The 21,439-nt window shown below is 41.1% G+C and overlaps 1 protein-coding gene across 1 annotated transcript; it reads right to left on the reverse strand.

Annotated features, from left to right (window-relative positions):
* Positions 1 to 259: 259 nt before the first annotated feature.
* wdr25 (WD repeat domain 25) lies at positions 260 to 21,033 on the reverse strand (the record flags this gene model as incomplete). The annotated part of the gene is made up of 6 exons (XM_080849757.1): positions 260 to 552; positions 945 to 1,085; positions 1,422 to 1,592; positions 1,884 to 2,014; positions 10,856 to 11,003; positions 20,383 to 21,033. 6 exons carry the CDS (start codon positions 21,031 to 21,033, stop codon positions 331 to 333), a joined length of 1,464 nt encoding a protein of 487 aa, XP_080705883.1. The 3' UTR covers positions 260 to 330.
* Between the last annotated feature and the right edge of the window lie 406 nt (positions 21,034 to 21,439).

Genomic DNA, 21,439 nt, shown 5'->3' on the forward strand with positions numbered 1-21,439 from the left:
TTATCGACTGTTTTATCAACTGTCTGTCTGTCTGTCTACCTGAGTTGCATAAAGGTGTTGATGTGGCTAGAGTTTGAGGACTACACTGGGCCCCGTCTGTCAGGTTTGTGCCATATATTGTTCTTGGAGAAGTGTTCTTGAAGAGAGAGAAAGCCCGATGAGATGCCAGGTTGGTACTACAGGTTGGTGTGTCACACTCCCCTGAGTGACAGGTCTTAATAATGGTGACTATGGTAATGAGGGGACAGAGAGTTCAAAATGATAGTCTCTACTTAACCACATTTAACAATGGTTCATGTGCACCGATGCTTTTGGGAAACACATCCCTGCTCAGTTCCATATCTTGATCTCGCCACTCCAGTCACACGTGGCCGCCACTGATGGCAGGACGGGGTGGAGTGACACAGACACACACGCCTCCTGGTGGGCTTGGAGTGTGTGAAGTGTCCGAGAGCTCTGGTGGTCGTAGAAGTGGACGCAACCTGTGGAGCTCCCCGAAGCTAGCAGGGATCCGCACCGAGAGAATTCACACTGGATGGCATAGCCCTCTACCTGCAAGACAAGCACATGCAAAATATATATATTTTTAAGAAGGTCGATATTAGTTTTATTATTGTAATTATTAATATATTACTGATTATTATTAAACATTATTATTTCAATGTAGAGTATTATTATTATAATATTACTATTGCCTCAAGGCACTTTACAGAATGTAAACAGATGTAAGACAACATTTACAGGCTGATGTAAGACAACAGATATTTGCTAAATAATCTTTAAATCCTTATACACCAGTAATCCAATCGCTTTTTATCAGCATGTTTTCAGAGCTGTTTGAGATCGATGCCATGTCCGGATCACTGTTAGCTACGACCCTATAGTCGATAAGTGGAGCAGTGTGTTCTGATCTGATCTAACAGCGCCTGGCCTGAACATCTGACCTTATGTCCTTCATAGCGCCGTCTCTTGTTGATGCGGTACGGCCTCTGCGATGAAAAGATGGCGATGTAGTTCCCGTTGGTCTGTGCTACGAAAGAATCGTCATCTGGGTGTAATGCAAGACTGGGGCAGGTGTATCTCTCCTGCGCTCATGAATGTGCACAGCAAACAAGAGTTCAAACCAGAGAATGCATTAAGAAAAAACTACAGCAGAAATACAACACATAAGGTAACATTAAGGATGCAAAAAGCGTTTCACATTGAAAAACATGATATTTAAAAAATATATTTATAGTGGATATTTAATTAAAATTAGAGTCTAGAGTGATTTTAAGTCAGAATCAGACGCAAAAATGTCGAAATTGCAACCATGTATGAATCAGAGGCCTGTACCCAAGAGATGTATTTCAATATTTCTGGAAAGACAGACAGTTAGACTTCAGTATGGGCATCATTTTCCCATCTCACACTGTTCTCACATGAAAGATCTGGTTGGAGACTTTGGCAGTGGTTCCAAAGTCCCAGGCGATGAGGGTGCGGTCGGCCGAGTCGCGACTGACTGAGTCACTGCTAGTTACAAACTCCTTCTCTCCAGAGAGGAACAGAATGTCCAGGGTCTGCTGTATCCCAGCCTTGTATGTTCTCACCATCTAAGATTATTATTATTTTTTTTACAAAGAAATAGTGTTGATGAAAAGCATACTGTACAAAAATAAAATCTCACAATAACTTTTAAACATAAAGCACTGTTTTGGATTAAAATAGTCTTGCACAGGAATATATGTTCAAAATGTAATTTGTATCCATAGGAGCACCTATTTTTGCTGGAAACAGGTTGAGGAGTTTAAAGATAACAAGGTTACTATATGACCAAAAGGTCAGGTCACAGAATCACACAAAGAACCAATTTATAATTTAACGTAAAAGTCTTAAGGTCTGACCTTAGAGGAGCGTGCATCCCAGGCCTTGACCTCTGGGCTAAAGCCTCCACAAAGAAACACGTCAGGTTCATTAGGCCGCAGGGCAAGACAGGTCACCTTAAACTGGTTCCCCACTTTAACGACCTCCGAACCTGAGGAAGAAACGCATTGACGCAAAGTTCACTAACTGGAGAAATCTATCATGGCTATAGAGATTGTGTGACCTTTTAGACATGGCAAGCTGACCTTAAACTGGGACGTTGATCAATGGTGGCCTACATTTTAATCTAATAAAATGTTTCTAGATAGCTGAGATGTAGTGGAAGGGTTTGTTTCAGCATGCTGAGATCAAATTAATGAATGTGCCAATGCTATGTGCTGGAAGGAGATTAGATAAGAACATGAGTTGAGCATATTTTTATTGAGCAGTAAGAAGGGACTGTGTAATTGTGACTCTCTCCAAACCAGATCATACATTCTAATTAATATATCTTGCTGTGTTATTTCTTTTTTACACCCCCCCCCCTCTCTTACACACACACACACACACACACACACACACACACACACACACACACACACACACACACACACACACAAACACACACAAATGCAGAGCTCAGAAATCATGCACATCTTTGAAGATAAATGGCTCAATTACCAATAGTCATTAGAGCAATTCACAATGCTCTGTTTACCATCCTCTCTTTCAACAAGCGAGCAGACTTCTAATACAGAACACTTAGATGTACAAATGCATGCACAGGGGCAACAATTTTAGTTATATGTTTGGATCAAATTAGACCTCTATAGGTAACAAGTTGTACATTATTGCTTTATTCAACACCATGCTCACATTATGTAATCTAACCTGAAGGTAAAACTGTGTTCAAATCAGCTGACAATACTAAATAACATAACCACAGACTCTGTATGTGCCTCTGGCTAAAATGAGCATGTATCCACAGATACACATGTATTTAACGTTAATCACTAACACATAGTACAAAGATGAATGAGGATGATTTGTTGTTGTCCTGGGGATACACATGGGTACATGCATGGAAGAGGGCCAAGTGTTTCATGGCTGTTTGGCTGTTGTACTGCAATAACACATCTGTTCTTTACAGGCATCTTCAACTCCGCTCAGGAAAAACAAGACACCAACTCAATCGGGGTGATTTCACTCATAGTCATGGGAACACAGCCAAAGAGGGTCTCACCAAGCTGCCGCCAAAAGCCTTTTCGAGAAGCAATGTTTTCATTTTGCGAAAAACACAAAACCCCAAATGAAACTGTAATCTAAAACTGTCAGAACAGTAGAGTTGGGACTCAAACATACTGTCAAAACATGTTTTGGCTTGTTAGGGTTGCCTTGGCTGTTCATTCCTCTGATGTTGTGGCTTCCGTTTGTTTTTTTCTCTCTGTGTACAAAAAAAGTGGGGCACCATATTGCAAGTCATTTTTTACTGAATATTTGAAAAAGTACCCAACGCTGGTGATAGCAGTGCCAAATCATGAGTCACTCAAATGATTGAGGGCCCCATAAAATAGAACCTCAGAGTCCTTGCCTTCCCCAACAGATTTCGACTGGCATTGCGTGCTGCAGTGTGAATGAACCGACAGTCAGGTATTTTTATCAGAAATTAGATCTTACTCCGTACCCTGTGTCAAACAAATAACATTCTATTGCACTCCCGCAGTCAACTCAGCCTTTTTGCTGGACGCCTTATAGTGGGCCAGTTTAGCATAACAGTTGTGCAGTTTGTGATAAAAACAACACATTTTTTGAGATTTGATCCCATATTACACGGTTAAATAAAAATATATAATAACATAAGTTATTTTTCAACACATCCTAAATCAAAACAAACAAATGTACTGTGCTTATATTGATAATAAATTGCCTCATTTTTTTTCTTGAATTTTGTCCGTTTTGTCAGTTTCGTTATTATGTTAAATTAATTGGGAAATGTTCAATAGCACACAATTTTACACATGGTAAAAAAAAGTTGAAACGTTGCGTTTAACTGCTCCACTATTATAACATTACAACAAATTGACTGGCTTCTGGCCAGGCAGTAGCCGTTCCTAAGCAAAATGAAACTGTCTGTGGCATTGGCTGACACAAATAAAGCCATTTCATCACCTATTATGCCTCCTTCTTATTGATGAGGCTGTCTCCTTCCAGATAAACAAGGAGAGATACTCGTTTTTTTTAGATTGTGGTGTGGAGTAAAATTGCATTTCTCTTCCTTCGTGCCGTTTAATTGGTTATCCTGTCGTGACAAAGGCAGACGAGGGGACCTGTCATCTGGATGTGCGCCTAATGTTTGGGCAGAAGATGATAAGTCATTCTCCCCGTTGCATAATTAATACAGCCTTCAACATTTTAATTAAGAAACGTAATTAGCTTAACTAAAAAGGAAAAGATAAGATATGCTTCCATTTCACTGCCAGCGTTTGTCTTCCAGAGCCTCTGCAATGAGACCTCTCCCTCTCATCTGATCCCAAATTCAAGATGAGGAAAAGTACAGAGTAAGGTTAAAGAAACCGCTACCTCCTTTTAACTCAGATCATTAACAGCACCAGGCATCTGATAATGACTGGGAGATTATGTGGCTCCTTCAAGAGAGAAAATTCACAAAAATTCTGCTGAAGTTACTGCTTCAATTCCCCGGGTACAGCAGAGGGTGGTTCATCTATGCCTACCGGATCAGTGATTAATATATTATGTAAAAAATATATACTGAAATATATAGTTTCCCTGCACTTTACATAACTTTGAATAAACGCTTCCTCCAAATTAACACTGGAGAGAAGGATCTGTAGCTATAAATGAACATGTAATTTAAAATGGCGGAGACACAACACACATTCTGGTTGAGGTGGTTCACAAGAACCCACTCTCGCTGAGGTTGGAGTCAAACAGTGTCAAGGGAAGAGGCAGCAGCTGCCACTTATCAGTAATGCCCTTCAAATAAATCCAATTTATTTCACCCGCCATCTCTCTTTCCCCTTCTCTCTCTCTTTATATCTCTCTCTCTTACACTCTGTCCTTCTCTCCTCCTGGAACTGCTCCATACTCTCCTGAGGCTGAAAGATTCTCTTCCTTTTTTATCTTTTCAGTTCGAATCCTACAACTCTATACTTTGAATACAACATAAACAGGAACAGGAATCCCACAGAGTTCCTATGGAGGGCTAGCCTGGATACCAGCCTGAACTCCGCCCACAAAATTTTTGTTCTGGGAGATTCAGTCTGGAATCGAGTTAGTTGGGAGAGATTTAACGTTTCAAAAAGGTTGAAACGCAATCTAAACCAATCAAATTGTAAGGGCGGGCTTTATACGTTGATGGACAGATATAGATAGAATATACCGGAATATACATCGAACAAAGATGGCGCCGTCTCGGGAGCTTAGTGGGACATATTTTATATGATTTAAGCTATCTACACGACTTTTTTATGTCTACATTGACTCGGTTAGTTGGGTATACGCAAAACGAGTGTTGCCGAGGATTTTAGGTCCTAACTAAAGCACTCTAGACCATTATTGATCGGTTATGCTAACGCGTTGGCCAAAATAATCGTTGAAACTAATGGTAGCTTCTAGCCTTGAGTGCTAATTAAGTAACGTGAGCAGGCACATCTCAGCAGATATTGACAGCGCATTCATTTTGAAAGAGGAACAGAGAAACGCGATCAAGGCATTTGTCGATTGAAAAGATGTTTTTGCCGTATATGGGCCATTCTACCGAATTGGTGCAAAGTCAGGTCGGAAATATTTTGAATTTTTTTATGTTTTATTCCCAAAACTTTGTCCGTATGTATATTGTACCATATCTAAAGTACACATATCTAGTAAAAGAACAGTCAATTTTTATATTGTATTTTCAGAATGTGTTGGAATGTTTTTCCTCTTCCAAACATTGTCACTACCGAAACATCACATTTACTATAGTAAAAAAGGATTATTATTGACCTGTTCAGATTGTGTTTCCTTCCCTTCTCTGAAGAGTATTTTTACAAGTATTTCTTGAAGGTTTTCACAATGAAATCCATAAAAATGAAATTTTTACCAAATTTTCAAGTTCAATTTATACAATTAATCTGTTTCGGTAGTGACTGCACTGTTTCGGTAGTGACTGCACTGTTGGATGGATGTTCATTTCTCTCCCAAAATCTTCCAAAAGGTGCTCTGGGCCGCCCTTTAGTCCACACAACACATTTATTTAAAAATCATGGGATTGAACTACTTACCATTTCATTTTGTCACTACAGAAATCATCAGGTCACTACCATATGTTTCGGTAGTGACTGTTTCGGTAGTGACAATTCTAGCTAACTTTAAGCATAAATAAAGAATTCTAGCAAGCACACGGCTTGCAAACAAATCTTTGATTTGAGGTGTACACATATACAAACATAAGATTTTGCATGAAACCCCAAAAGGTTTACTTAATTGAAGAAAACATGGGTTTCGGTAGTGACAATTCTTAAGGTTACGCGTCGATTTTCAGACTTTGGAACACATTTATATAAAAACTATGGGATTTAGCTACTTACCATTCAACCATGAGGGACAGGGATGCAGTGTCACTGCATGGTCAAAAATGCAGGGTCGTGGCTAAAACACAGGCTCAGCCAATGGACTAAAACTCTTGTGTTTCGGTAGTGACATGAAAACTGGGGACATGATTTTTTGAGTATAGTTTATTTATTTAAAAATTAAACCCACAATAAATCTAAATATTCCAAGTTCTGTTTAAACCCAATCATAAAGATCTATGAAATTAGATAATTGAAAAAAAAAACTTAAAATAAAGTAAATATTTATGCCTAAATACCTAATTGTTTTGTAAATAGTTTTTATTGTTGAGGGACTGCATATTACACGAATTCGGTAGAATGGCCTATATAATAATGAAATCTTTTTTTAAAGGGAAAACATTGCTTTCGAAAACCTTTTAACCTAAACCTTTTTACTTTGACATATAGGACTGGATCATAGGATTCCAATGTAAAGCTGTTTGATAGTTGCCAGTTTTAGCGCTCTTACTGGGCCCATTTTGATTTAGCTAATTGTGTTAAGATCCCAGCGATCTAAGACATTTTTATTGCGATCGCTGCTTGTGTTCTGTTTTGCTACTGTTTTGCTACGTGTTTTCCTATGTTTGTTCACCTGTGTAATTCTGTTCCCCCTGCTATATATTGTTCTGTCCCTCTTTAGTTCACTGTCGGATTGTAATTCTTTTCAATGCGGATCTATGCCCGAATTCTGTCTTTTCCCGAGTGGTATTGTATGCGATTTTCTGTTTTGTGATCTTCTGTGTTTTGCCCTTGGAATTCTGTTTGCCTGTTATCTCTTTGGACTCTGATTTTTGCTCTTCTGTGTTTGCCGTTTTGGAATTGTGTTTTTGCCCTTTTTGGATATTTTGCGTGTTCTGTTTTTGGAAGAAAATAAATCCTGAGTTTTTTGCAATCTGGTTTGCGATTGGGTCCTTGCTGTGAGAAAGCCTAACAAATTGGCCCTAGTAAAAACTTGGACCCAAATGGGTCTACAAATAGGACCCAGGTTGAAAAATCCCGAAGACACGGCCAAGTTATTACTTATGTTCTGTTTAGTTTATTACGTCATTATATGTTCCTGTCACTCAACTTGTGAAGACAAATGGTCATGGGCTCAGTACCCAGGAAGCACATCTCCTGCAGGTGGCTTTGGATAACAGTGCTAAACCATGCTAAACGATTAAATATAAATGTAATGTAAATATTATATACAGTAGAATCTCTGTGGGATCCCTGAGACAAATGGGCATAACATATTATTAATAATGTGCAAGCAGTCTGGTTTGATGTGGTTACAGAAAAGCTAGCAGGTTTCTGCCTCAGCTGGTGAATCACAAAGCTTCAGTAAGAATCACAAAGATAACTAATTCAACACAACTGTGAAGAAGAGCCAAAACTGATAGCGAAAATGCTTCCTTCAAGTCTGCGAGCGAGAGCTGCTTTGGATGAAAGCTTACAAGCGTTTGTTAAACAAGGGAAATGTAAATGTTAGGCCTTAGCTTCTGCAGACACAGAAACCTATTCATCTGGGAGAAAGAGAAAGGATGTGACTGAGTGAAGAAGAGAGAAACGGAGAGAGAGAGAAAATAAAAGAGCAAAAGAAAGACAGGAGAGGAAGACATAGGGTGTGTAGGGGGAAAAAGAGAGAGGGGGGAGAGAGAGAAATAAAGAAGAGAAGGGGAGAAGATGGAGAAGTGCTCAGTCACCGTTCATTACTCATAAGAGTCTCCCGTTTCTCAAGGGCTCAAGGAGGGTGAGGGAAATCACGACTGCTTATTAAAGACTCTGTGTGTGACAAACAGAAATGTGCCAATCTACTTGACGTTCTTTCTTGCGTGCTAAACCATTAACATATATAGGAAACTGTGTTTTTTAAATTGCGTCCGCAATGTGTGGTCACATTTCGGGGAGTGTTTTGGGAAGCTTTCAGCCCATTCTTGAATAACATGGCAGGGTTCAAACCTCTCCGTCCTGCTCTGAAGCTGCCATAATCGTAAATGGGCATTGCGGAGAAAAAGGGAAAATAAAATATGTTTTAAAGTGAGAGAGGTTGACAATCGTCCTTGACAAATGACAGGACCATGTGAGTGGCACGGCCCCTGGGCTGACAAAGTAGTCTCAGTCCTGCCCTATACGTCTGGTGTGTCAAAATGATGCAGCCTTTGCTACAACCACCCACCCAACCATCCACCCCACCCCCTTAAGGCCAATAGTCCAGGGGACAAGTGACACTCTAATGAAGAAAAAACGAAGAAGGTCTGGCAACGGCGCAACATCTGATGGGTTTCATAATATGTTGCTGATGACAAACTGCCTCAGAACAGAACATATCATTTCTATGGCTACTCAGCTACCTAACTAACTAACATGAGTTAACTGCTCTTACTAACATTAGTTAACTATTTCAAGTACCTAGCTAACTAACATTAGGTAACTAGTTCAAGTACCAAGCCATCTAACATTAGTTAACTAGTTCAAGTCATATTGACCACTGAATGGCACATTTTGTCTCTTTAAACTTTATTATTCTATCATTAACACAGAAATGATATCTCCCTGACCATTATTTGAGGAAAAGTTTCAGATATAAACTTTGCAGTTGGCACTTCTAGCTATGGAAGATGCTAAAAACCACATATTCTATACCATATATATACTACATTTTATATAAGGCTACTCTACAGCCTTAACTAAAAACTCAACTAATCAGAGTGAGAAACAAAAACTCTTTCGAAAAACTTTCAACATTTTAGATTCGCGCAATGAGGTCTTCAACCTAGCAGACACATATTTGATCTCTTTTATGGCATTTTTTGTCGAGCAACTCTCGTCACCTGGACTATAAATTGGCATACACATCTTTCCCCTAAGACATGCTGAGAGATGATTGAGGGACCAGAGTCCCTTAACAGAGCTGCGGAAAAAAAGCATGCCCATCATTCTAACTTAAACCAAACTTTGCCGTTATTAGAAGATGCCATTTTTCTCCACTACTGGAGGGGACGGTGGTGGGAGGATTTAGGCCCACCATCATCATTCACAGATATCCTGCCATTACTATCATATTCCACAATGCCCGGAAGTCTGTATGTGTGTGAATGTGTGTGTGTGTGGGTTGTTGGTGTTACCGATGCCATTTACTCTAGCACCAATGGATGCCATCAGCATAGCGGGCTTGAGTACCGCCACTCCAAAGGCCCCCCCACCTCTGGCAATATACCTGCTTTCCATTCCCTCTCCTGTGCTGCCTGGATACTAAATGGGTCTGCGGAGCAATTATCCATGGGCTTCTATCGACAGAATTGACAGCCATGTAGAGGAGAGGAAGTTTGTGCTGTGCACTCCTCAGCCCCCACCTCCTCTCACCCACCTTCTCTCACTCCTATAAAGATGTTGTTCTGAACACCCACACTGAAGCTGTAGGCCAGTAAAGAAAAAGATGAAAAAAAAATAAAAAAATCACCTTCATTCTATTACGCTCACAGCTGTTTTAGTTCCAGGTCATGAAAAGGCTGGTGGGGTGAAAGGCCATTTGTGTGCGTGTCCACAGTGTGTGAGGTGGCTAAAGGTAATTCAACAATCCCTGGAGTCCAGCCGCTCGGCTTCTACTTTCACGCCTTCAACTTCATAGCCTCTAATGCCCCTTCATTACTTAACAGGTTTTCAGCATGTGGTAAAGTAGCTTTTACAAGCCCTGTTCAAAATAAACCTTTAAACTTTTGAAAAGCTTTTACCATTCACTGATTAATCACTCTCCATTGCACTGTTTGAGTATATTTTCACTGCAATTATTTCAGGTAATGTTTTATTTCCTACTGATCTTTTGGAGGAAATAATGATAAGCCTAATTTAATTGAGAATGGACCCCTGGGCTAAAGCATAGCATTTTGATTGTAAAAAGAAACCATACAAGAGTTGAAAATGTTAAAACCAACAAGAAGCAGCTATTGGTTATCCATGGGAACCATTTGTTTAAAGTGCTGAGGGACATTTTGAAGGTGTTGGAGGTTTCAGCCCTGGGGATTCATATTTGCACTTGTTAGACTGGCAGGCTATCAACAGCCAGTCAATCGCTCTGAATCAGTCACGCAAATCTAACCAAACTCAGATCTAAACGCGCTCCAAAAATGTTGATTACTATCCTAATGGCTGAACATGTCTTAAAACATGCTTTGCATGATGTGAACCAACACTACATGTGGGTAGAGACGCTGGTGTTTACCATGTGAACTGGTGATATGACATTACGATGTAAACCAGATGGAAAATTAGTAGCTGAAATGAGCAGAGAAAACGGCATGGTTGAATTTCCATTTCCTGAAGCAGAACATCCTGAGCAGTGAACAGATTACAGAATGAAGCCAGGCTTTAAGTGTTCCACCTAAACTGCACCCCAGGAGAGCCAAGTGTTCCGTGCATACCTGTCTCCACGTCTGTCAGCGTTGCCGTGGTATCAAAGGAGCCGGAGAGGAGGCGTCGGCCGCAGGGGGACCAGCAGGCATCCCTCACGGCCCCACTGTGGGCGGCGATCACCTGCAGGCACCGCCCACTTTCTGCACCATCCCAGATCTGCCACGTCAAAGAACGGAGAGAAAAGAGAGAGACGCAACAAACACGTCGGCTAATTAGTCACAATGCGCATTTCTGTTCCACATTCTGCTACACTAATGAGGATTTTCGCACCGAAGCAAACATGGTTTCCTACGGGGCTTCATCACAAACTGCATGTCTCTCTGATTCTAAATTTAATTCCTTGTTACAAGGAGGAGACTGCATGAAGGGAAAAATCTGAGGGAAAAGGTTTTTTTTGTCAGAATTGTTTTTTAAATGTGATGAAATCCCTGTTGCCCAACCAACATTCAAATGAGAGAATCTTAAGTACACACTTCCCTACCTCTCTCACCCACACATATAAGCTCATATCAACACAAACTGTTGTTTTTGGGAATGTGTGGCACCTCGACGGTATTGTTTTGTCACAGCTTATTCTGATCTTCATTCTGTGCACGTGAATGACACAGACTAGTGATTCTCTTTTTCGGTCACTCTCTCTGCAACCCTGCCTCTTGACAAACATTTTTTTAATGAAACAAGATCTTAACAGGTTCAAGCCTAAACTTATTACGGATCGTGCCAATTAAATTTCCTCTCATTTGATTCTCTCTCTCCATCTCGCTCCCTCAATCTGTGCATAAATGAATGCCAATGTTCCTCACAAGGAAAACACACACACAGAACACAAGGAATATGGGTATGCCTAAACTGAAGCTTGGCCTGCGGAGAGATCATTGTGCTCATCTTTTTTTTTGTGCAGTAGACTAAGGCTGTCAACAAATATTCTATAATATCACGTAATGGAATTGTGAGAAAACCCCAGACATTCGACCGGAAAATTAATATTAGATTGTGGGGGGGAAAAAGCAGCACTAGCACAGCTGGCTGTGTGCCTGTCTGTCTGTGTGTCTGTCTTCCTGCCTGCCTGTCTGTCTGCCTGTCTGTCTGCCTGCCTGCCTATCTGTCTTGGGCCTCGACCGCTGCACTGACCGCACTGAATGATGGACATGAGACACACCTTCACTTTCACTGACTGAAAAAGAGGGTGGCTCAAATTGAAACAAGTGAATAATCCAGCAAAGGCAGCCCAACTCAACCCAACTAGTCCGCAGACTTAAAAGCCTTGGAAATACTTTGGATTTTGGTCAATAGACAGCAAAATTGTAAAACTTTGAAATGAAGTCCCTTATCTTAAATTAGGGCTGAACTATTTGGGAAAATAATCTAATTGACCGATCGCCAGGGCTCCGCCCCCTAGTTATTGTTGCTACGTCCGACACAATTCACGGAACTGTCAACCTTAAAGCCATGGCAAGTACGGGTACGATCGCTATAACTGTCAGTATGAGTGATGATTTTTGGAGTAATACCTCCGTGGTATCCTCCAGATCAAGCCAAAAGGGACTGCAATATGTAGTGGAAGGATATATCCAAAATATTAAGATCAACAACGAAGTGGACACAACAATAATTGAAGCAAAGGCATACAGGTCTCAATAAAAAAAAAAAAAATAGAAACCCTACGACCTCTTCATTGAAATGCAACCAGCACAACCTTGTAGACTAGTCATGTTATTTCACCACTGGGTAAGATCTGAATACAATATTTCAAGCTAGCTAATAACCTCCAAAGATTATTCTTATTATTTATTCCGTCTCTGGCGAGAGACTCTGGAGGTATGTATGGTGACTATCCTAGCTAGCAATGCTGATGTTACCGTCAGTAACCTTTGGTAAATGTGCACGCTGAGCTATCAAAGCTGGCGATTGCGAACGCCAGCAGCATACATACAAAGTGTTCGTTTAAAGTTCTGTTCCATGTTGTATTATGCATAAATACAAACTACAAAGTGTTCGTTAAAAGTTTTGTTCAATGCTGGCGTTTGCTGTCGATAGCTTCAACAGCTCTGCGAGCAATCATACAGACAGTAACAGTGACATTTAGACAGGCACATACATTAACATTTTTTTTTTTTTAACATGAACACTTTGGTTGGATAGACTAGTTATGTTATTCTAGTGGTAATAATACAAGTATTCATGGACCATAACTGTTGGGGGATTCTCTCTCTCAACTAGATAGTTAGCCATCATGCCTAGCAATAGCTAGCTGGCAGCAATCAGCTTGATTTACTTTGGAGCAGACTATGTGTATTTTGCGATATATTTAGTTGGGTGTGGGGTGACCACACTGTTTAATACACAGCTGGCACTTTTGCGCATGTGTTTTGGTCTTTGGGGAAGCGGAAAAAAACGACGTATCCCTCTAATCTCTCAGGGTACCTCATGTCATACCTACAAGTCCCATAGGCACACTGTTTAACCACGCTGCTCAGACCTCAAAGTTGTCGGACCTTCTTCTCTTAGTAGCCGTTGCTAAGGTATGATTGGACAAGGGCCGTTCTAGGGAGGAGTTTCGCGATCGGTCAATTGTGATTTTCCCCCAAAATATTGCGATTGCGATTCGATATGCGATATTCGTTTTATCCTCTTTTTTTCCCCCAACAAAACGTACTGAATAATTTAAATATGACCAACACAATATTAGATACATTTAGTGTGAAATATTCTTTCCCACATTTTACATTTGTATTTAACGGCTCATTACAGAAACAAATCGGCTTTGCCACTGTGCATTTAGTAAGTAATTCAAACAAAGTATAAACACAGGGCATGCACTTTTTTAAAGTGGCCTTATGCAGTAATTGTACTTCAGGATTAGGGTTAGGATAAGCAGTTTTACCTTAAAACAGCTTTGAAAAAATTGGGGCGCTACAATGACTTTTAATATGGAGAATCGCCTCTGTGCCATTTCCATACCAGGGTCCGTAGGCAAATGACTGCGTTATGTAGGTGTGCCTGAAGCCGCCCGGTTTTTACTGTCTGCCGAACTAGTAAGTAGCTTATTTGCCGTCTTTCGTTGCATTTGCTTAATGTTTCACTGTGTGAGGACAGTTGATGACTAACTAGTTGGTCATAGTGTCAAAGTAAGCACATTTCAAGAGATTTCACTAGTTTGAGCAACTAGCATCTCGTTAGCGATTAGCAATTGATCCGTTATGCTGCTTTAATCACTGTGTGCAAAATTTTCCATCTTAAAAAAAGGCATTTTTTATTACACCAAGTTGTAATCGCGGACGGTGTGGTTAGAAAATCGCCTTTTACCATATCGTGATTTAATCACAAATGCGATTAATCATTCAGCCCTATCCTAAATAATTATTTGTCTATTTTGTAATGTAGGTGTGTATACATGTTGTGCTGATTTGGCCTCTTATGGACATAATGCACAATAATCAAATCATCAATGTGTTTTTTTATTTCATTTTCACCTCATTTTAGGCCTATTTATTATGACAGTGCTAACTCTCAACAACATCAAATTTTTTTATTCTCATGTTGATACAAAAACAGACCAATAAACAGACTGAAGAGAGTGTGAGAATATGAATGACAGGCGGTTCAAACAACTGCGGTTAAATACACACTGGTGGTGAACCATGGTCCCCAGAGACATTAGTGCCAAAGGGAAAATCTCATGGATGTTACATGAGTCCTGGTGAAGTCTCTCTGGTGTCTGTTTCCTTCCCCAAAACACTCACCTCACCACAGCATGTCATAGCCTATTTATTATGACTCTGACTGTATATATATATATATATTACACCTGTATTAATAACACTATGTAATAACTCAGCTCTTACAATCAATTTTAAGAGTATCTCAGAAGACCGCTGCACTGACCGCACTGAATGATGGACATGAGACACACCTTCACTTTCACTGACTGAAAAAGAGGGTGGCTCAAATTGAAACAAGTGAATAATCCAGCAAAGGCAGCCCAACTCAACCCAACTAGTCCGCAGACTTAAAAGCCTTGGAAATACTTTGGATTTTGGTCAATAGACAGCAAAATTGTAAAACTTTGAAATGAAGTCCCTTATCTTAAATTAGGGCTGAACTATTTGGGAAAATAATCTAATTGACCGATCGCCAGGGCTCCGCCCCCTAGTTATTGTTGCTACGTCCGACACAATTCACGGAACTGTCAACCTTAAAGCCATGGCAAGTACGGGTACGATCGCTATAACTGTCAGTATGAGTGATGATTTTTGGAGTAATACCTCCGTGGTATCCTCCAGATCAAGCCAAAAGGGACTGCAATATGTAGTGGAAGGATATATCCAAAATATTAAGATCAACAACGAAGTGGACACAACAATAATTGAAGCAAAGGCATACAGGTCTCAATAAAAAAAAAAAAAATAGAAACCCTACGACCTCTTCATTGAAATGCAACCAGCACAACCTTGTAGACTAGTCATGTTATTTCACCACTGGGTAAGATCTGAATACAATATTTCAAGCTAGCTAATAACCTCCAAAGATTATTCTTATTATTTATTCCGTCTCTGGCGAGAGACTCTGGAGGTATGTATGGTGACTATCCTAGCTAGCAATGCTGATGTTACCGTCAGTAACCTTTGGTAAATGTGCACGCTGAGCTATCAAAGCTGGCGATTGCGAACGCCAGCAGCATACATACAAAGTGTTCGTTTAAAGTTCTGTTCCATGTTGTATTATGCATAAATACAAACTACAAAGTGTTCGTTATGTTTGGTCAGTTTAAAATGAATAAATGCCTCCCTAATGTTATCATTAAATTACGCTGCACATTACTGCCTAAGTACAATGCATAGCTATAATGTGACATGCAGACAACTGCACACCTTTAAGTGCTGCTGTTTCAGCAAGCCTACGAGGCCCATACTTTAAAAGGGTTTGTGTGATGTGGCATGAAGGACTTAATTATACACACATCATTGACCAAAAGGTAAGTGATTGGACCAGTACATACACTTTTATGTGCTGTGCACTGGGCCAATTTAAACTCTTGTTTAAAACCAAGAATTTACACATTTCTGGCAGCTATTAATCTTGGTAATGGGTACAACTACAATTTATGACCATAAGGCATTGTTAAGGAAGAAATGCTTAACTATGCCTATAGTGTGGGTGTAAAAAATAAATAAATACTGTTTAGATTTCATGGTCTGACCATGAAAATGTCCACTAGTGTTGGAAACAGAAAGACTCAAAAAAGCATTCAACCCAGGCCATTCATGTATTTCAAATTCATCCTCAGCATCCTATTTCACAGAGGATATGAATGGTAGGTCAGCTTAATCCTAAGAACCATGGCACGACCACCCCTCCTCCCACTCAACGCCCATGGGCACAAGATCACCTGGCAACAGCCTCTGCGAAAGGCAGGCAGCAGGGCCTTTGTGGTGGAGCTCTCGGCTCTTCACGCGCCCGTGCCCTGTCTTCTGCCACCCACGGAGGCGTGGGGCCAAAGTCTAGATTCCGTCTGAAGTGAGGAGTGAGCTGGAGTGGAGGGGGCGGCCAGAGGTGCGCTGGGTCATCGGACCCTCAGGAGGTATTAGCGCTGAGGAGGTATTAGCGCTTACACTAACGTGAGTACTGGACTACGCCATCCGAGTGTGGAGACTTGTTGGTCTTCAGCCTCCAAGGCGTTGGAGTATTGGCAAAACTTAGGCAAAAGTTCCCACTCTAAGTGTTTTCCCCCCAGGTTGGAATGCAAAGATGGTATTCTTTGCCATTAGGGACATAACCCAGCACACATCTCATGATTGTTCATATTCAACCAACCCATCTTTCTTTGATACATTCAGATTCTTCCTTATACTGGGAGTTGTATTTGTTTTTATGTATAATGTTTTTCCACAAGTTAGAATGCAAAGTAATGATTTTAAATCAGGGACATGAACCAGGGCTAGGTTCTGATTGCTAGGTCACAATTCAATGATATGTTGTGATTCTTCACTATACTGTGACTTAGATTAGATATAGATTATTTGACAGAAATACGAACATGCTACAATAGAAATAGTATTAAGCCAAAGAATAACTTGACTATAATGGACTGTCAAAGCTATTGATTTTGCTATCCTAGTAACCTCTCAATACATTCAGTGCATCCCAACAAATCAAAATGAAAGTGATTTTTGGTGTGAAATATTAGTATTGATACAATACTTGGAAAAATATTCAGACACCGAATTCAATTCAATCCCCTACCACAACCACTATTAATTATGGCAGTGACTATATTTCTTTCATGAGTTGCTGCATCCAAAATCAATGGCCAGCGTGACATGGTCCTTAATTGGACATTTGCAGCACGCTGGAGGGACCCACAGACACGTGGGAGGAAACAAACGCCTTTTAGCACAACAAATAATCATTTAAGAGCTCCATCATCAATATATTATGGGCTTGTGTGCTTTCCCTAAACACATTAAAACTAGCCAAGTTTTCTATGGGCATAATGGTGGATTCCACGGTTGTAATCCAATACACTTTTTGTAAAATTCAGTGAATTGCTCCTCACAGTCCTACCTGTCCGTTCAGTGACAAACCTCTGTTGTTTGTACACAGCCCTGGCTCTGTAAATGGGAAACAAACATAGTGGCTTGGACCGAGCCATAAAAAATTACAGCCAATCAACATGTTACTTCAGGAGCACAGAAGGGTGGGCTGTATTTTGATTAACTGTTATAACCAACCATAACCAACAACCTTTTGCAAAAGACTCTTCCTTTGAAGGAAGGCTAATGCGAGGTCTCAGTGATAACACCAGACAGTTGGGATGGGGCAGTACTCTACGGTCGGGAGTATTGAAAGGATTCCCGCACCTGACGGCTCCCTCTGGGGCAGATCTCCACAGGAGCATGGATAGATAGTGTGCGTGGGAGGCTAAATGGGGAAGATAAATGCCCTTGCTGAGATGCCCCAGGGGGGGACTGACCTCTCTGGACCACTGTCTGTAATTGAGTGGGTGGTCTGGAGGAGCGAGGGCCGGACCTTCGACGTGCCATCTTAGCCCCGTGCTCCGACTCTCTGTCTCTCTCCCCGGGCCGAGGCGAGGGAGCAAGGGCCTTTGAAGATCAGTGGGCCCTCTCCATCAGCATGTGTTTCATTATTGAACAGAGTGCTGAGCTGAGCATGAAACAGCATTAGAAAGTGGGACAGATCTCACATCCTGCCTTGGGACAGACACCATTGACATGTCAATGTCAACAGCCAGCAACTTTGTAAAAACACAATAAAAAGAGGAAAAATAGAAAGAAAAATATTTAAGAAATTGAAAAATAAGAAAGGAAAATGATGAGGAAGGAATTTAAAAGAGAGAATGAGAGGAAGAAAAGTAAGACAGAGGGAAAAAAACAACATTTAATATAATTTTAATGCAGTGCACACACAAGGGCATCTGCCATTGAGAGGCTTAGGAAGAGTGATATGCTGGCTCATTAAATCAATTGGTCAATACGGAGCACTGCACACCATTAAAACAAAACTCAGATTTGCAGCATAGACCATGTTTTGATTTGAAGTGAATTGATACAAAGTAATATAAATCCAGATGCTATTTGGGTAACTGATTCTGTTTACACTGAGTCAGTGTTGAATTGTGATTGGAATGATGGTATCCAACTAATGGTACAATTTCAGCTCATGGATTGGTGTACAGTTAGAAGTGCCTTCTACTGTCCTTGTGGGCAACTTGAAGGCATTTATTTTTGTCAGTATTTGTCAGGTTGTCAAAATCATAAATAAATACCATATCCTGATACAATGTTGGGCATTTGTTAGTGAGCGCCTGAAAGGTCATGTTGTTGTTGTGCAACAAGGGAGATATCTTTCCAGGGCAACAACAGCCATAAGCAAACATGTTCGCAAGATTTTAGGTTGAATTTTAGGAGTCTCTACGAAGAGCAACCCCAAACACACTGGAAAGATTTCACCACTGGGACACAATGAAAAGTGTCTGACCAATTTGGTGAAAGGACATGCTTCCTTCAGAAAGTGAGAGCCTTTTGAAAGATACACATAATAAGGGACCATAAACAGACTACAGACTACACTATGTGCAGTGAAACAGCGCCTCCAAAAGGCCAGTGTGGAACATTAACCAAAATCTACATCCTCGCCAAGTTCACCCAGTTCACATCCCATTGTAGGAATGACAGTGTAATAAGCCCAGAACAAACAATCTAAAAGGCTCTTAAAATCTGAAGATGTCCATCATGTCTAAGCACAAAGCACCACTAAACACTGAACATTTGCCCTTTTTAAAGTTGCTCCATGAACACAGAGAAGGTAAAGTTTAAAAAAATTAAATAAAAAAAAAGAATGAATCTCCCTCACAATGAATCTCCCCAACAACAAATGCAGTTGCTACTAAGTAATAGTAAACTGATACTCCTGTGACCACTGCCAACCAAGATAAATGTTTAGGGAATTATAGGGATGTCTGTCAAAAGCCCTACACATGCATGTAAAGACATGGCTTTACAGGTGTTTTGATCAACATAACAGTGTTTGTAAAGAATACCTGCCTTGATTTTGAAATGCAATGAGTGCATAGCCTTCACTGACCAGCACCGTCCCAGGGGGGTGATTCATTCATACATTTGAGTATAACAAGTTAGCGATAGCAGGGCATTCAGTGCTGGGATGGCACAGAGGTAAAGTGGCAGCATCTGCAGAACTGCCACGAGTGAGTCTCCACCACCTGTTTTGTCGCTCTCCCCCAGCTGTTGGCTACAGCTCTGCTCTGCTCTCCCTGGTACTCCTCTGCACAGATAGAGGCAAATCCCCCTCATGAATATTTAAATTGTTAATTGTTACATGCCCGTCAGGAGGCCTCTGACAGTTCGGAAACATAATATCCCCCGGAATGAAAATATTGAGTCGCTCCGCACCGGTGTGACTTAACCTTTCCGAGGGAAACGGATGAACTCTAATCCGCCCGGTAACGAGATAGTGGCGCTGTGGCTCGGCAGGAAGTGGAACCCTTGGGTCCTGACATAGATTCTCTGACACTTACAGGGCTGTTTTTTTTTTTTTTTTTTTAAACAAAGAGGGTTCTGCATTATGCAAAATGGTTCATTGTTATGAGCGGATTTCCCTAGCTGCACTAATAATAGGTTTCAGGCTCGATTGGGGGAGTCGTGATGGCCCGAAAGCATTACCACAGCAAAAAAACAAATCGCCTGCTCTTGTTTGTCATCCATAATCATATTCATCTTATATAGGTTTTAGGCATTTGGTCAAAAGGTTTGCACAGAAAACAACGTTCTGGAACTTTAAAGACACCCTTGTGGTTACATGTTTATGCATGCCATGTTTAGATACCTAAAAACATGTTAATGGGGATTTTGTGACATACTTGTTCTTTACTAGTATGCACTAGTACTTTTCAGCAGTCCTTACTAGCACTTTCTGAAGCTGAATGTTTATAACCTCTGAATATCTTTTATCCCTGGCATCATACATCTGAATCAGTGCCAGCAATAACACTCCTTACCTTGACTGTCCTGTCCATTGAGGCAGACAGGAGCAGATGGCTGGTGTGAGGTGCTGGGCACCACTGCACCGTGTTGACCGGTCCCTGATGAGCCTGGAGCTGTAGGTGGCAACGCCTGGGCAGCTCCATCCTGCCTACCTTCTGTCCCAAAAAGGGACGCACTCTCTCAGACACCTCTGAGAGCATTCGGGAGCCAGAGGCCTGGCTGGTGGTGTTGGCGGAGGTCCCCTCGACAGGGCCGCCTCTGACACTTGGACCTGGCGACACCCTGTCATCTGTTGGTGCCAGTTTCTGTCTTTTTGGGATGTAAGGTCTCACTCCCGCTGAGGAAGGTGCAAGCCTCTTAACAGGGTTTGGACAAGCAGGGTTCTGTGGTAAGGAATGGGGAGAAATTTGTAACGCTGTCTTGCAACTATCCACTAATTGTGGTTGTTGCCATGGAGGAGATTTAAACGGCCAGAGAGGTCCAACAGAAGTTGTATTGGTGCACTGTCTATCCTCAGGAAGCCCAGTTGCAGAGCTGCCAGGACTTCCAAGAAATTGCTCGACCGCACTGTCACAATTTAAAGTGAAGCTGACACCCTCATTGTTCGTGCCGGATTCCTCATCTGAATCTGAGTCTTCATACGCAACTAGAGACAAAAACGCCATAGTGTGGATGTGTTTGGGTACTACTGAGTGAAATGTAAAACAATCACCGCACTGCCACCTGCTGGAGAAATAACTATTATTACACAATGATCCAGATCCACTGAAGCACCCTAACCTAGCCTTCGACAAAGTACAATATACTTGACCTGAGAACACCACACTTTTGCTTTGATAATATGCACTGATATTTCCTCATGGCGCGGTCAACAACAAGACCTAAGTCTTCAACACTATAGCAATGCTGCAAAACAGGACCGCTTTGGCATAGCTCATTACTAGTTATGGTGGGGAAAATACGCACCAACTTACTAACTGACTGCCTTTAACCACCGACATTTACCAGTTACCAGACAGCCTAAGCCAACAGTAAGCCTAATATAGAAAACTTCACCGTTTTGACCACTAA

This window comes from Sprattus sprattus (genome assembly GCF_963457725.1).
Source record: "Sprattus sprattus genome assembly, chromosome: 13".
NCBI lineage: Eukaryota > Metazoa > Chordata > Actinopteri > Clupeiformes > Clupeidae > Sprattus > Sprattus sprattus.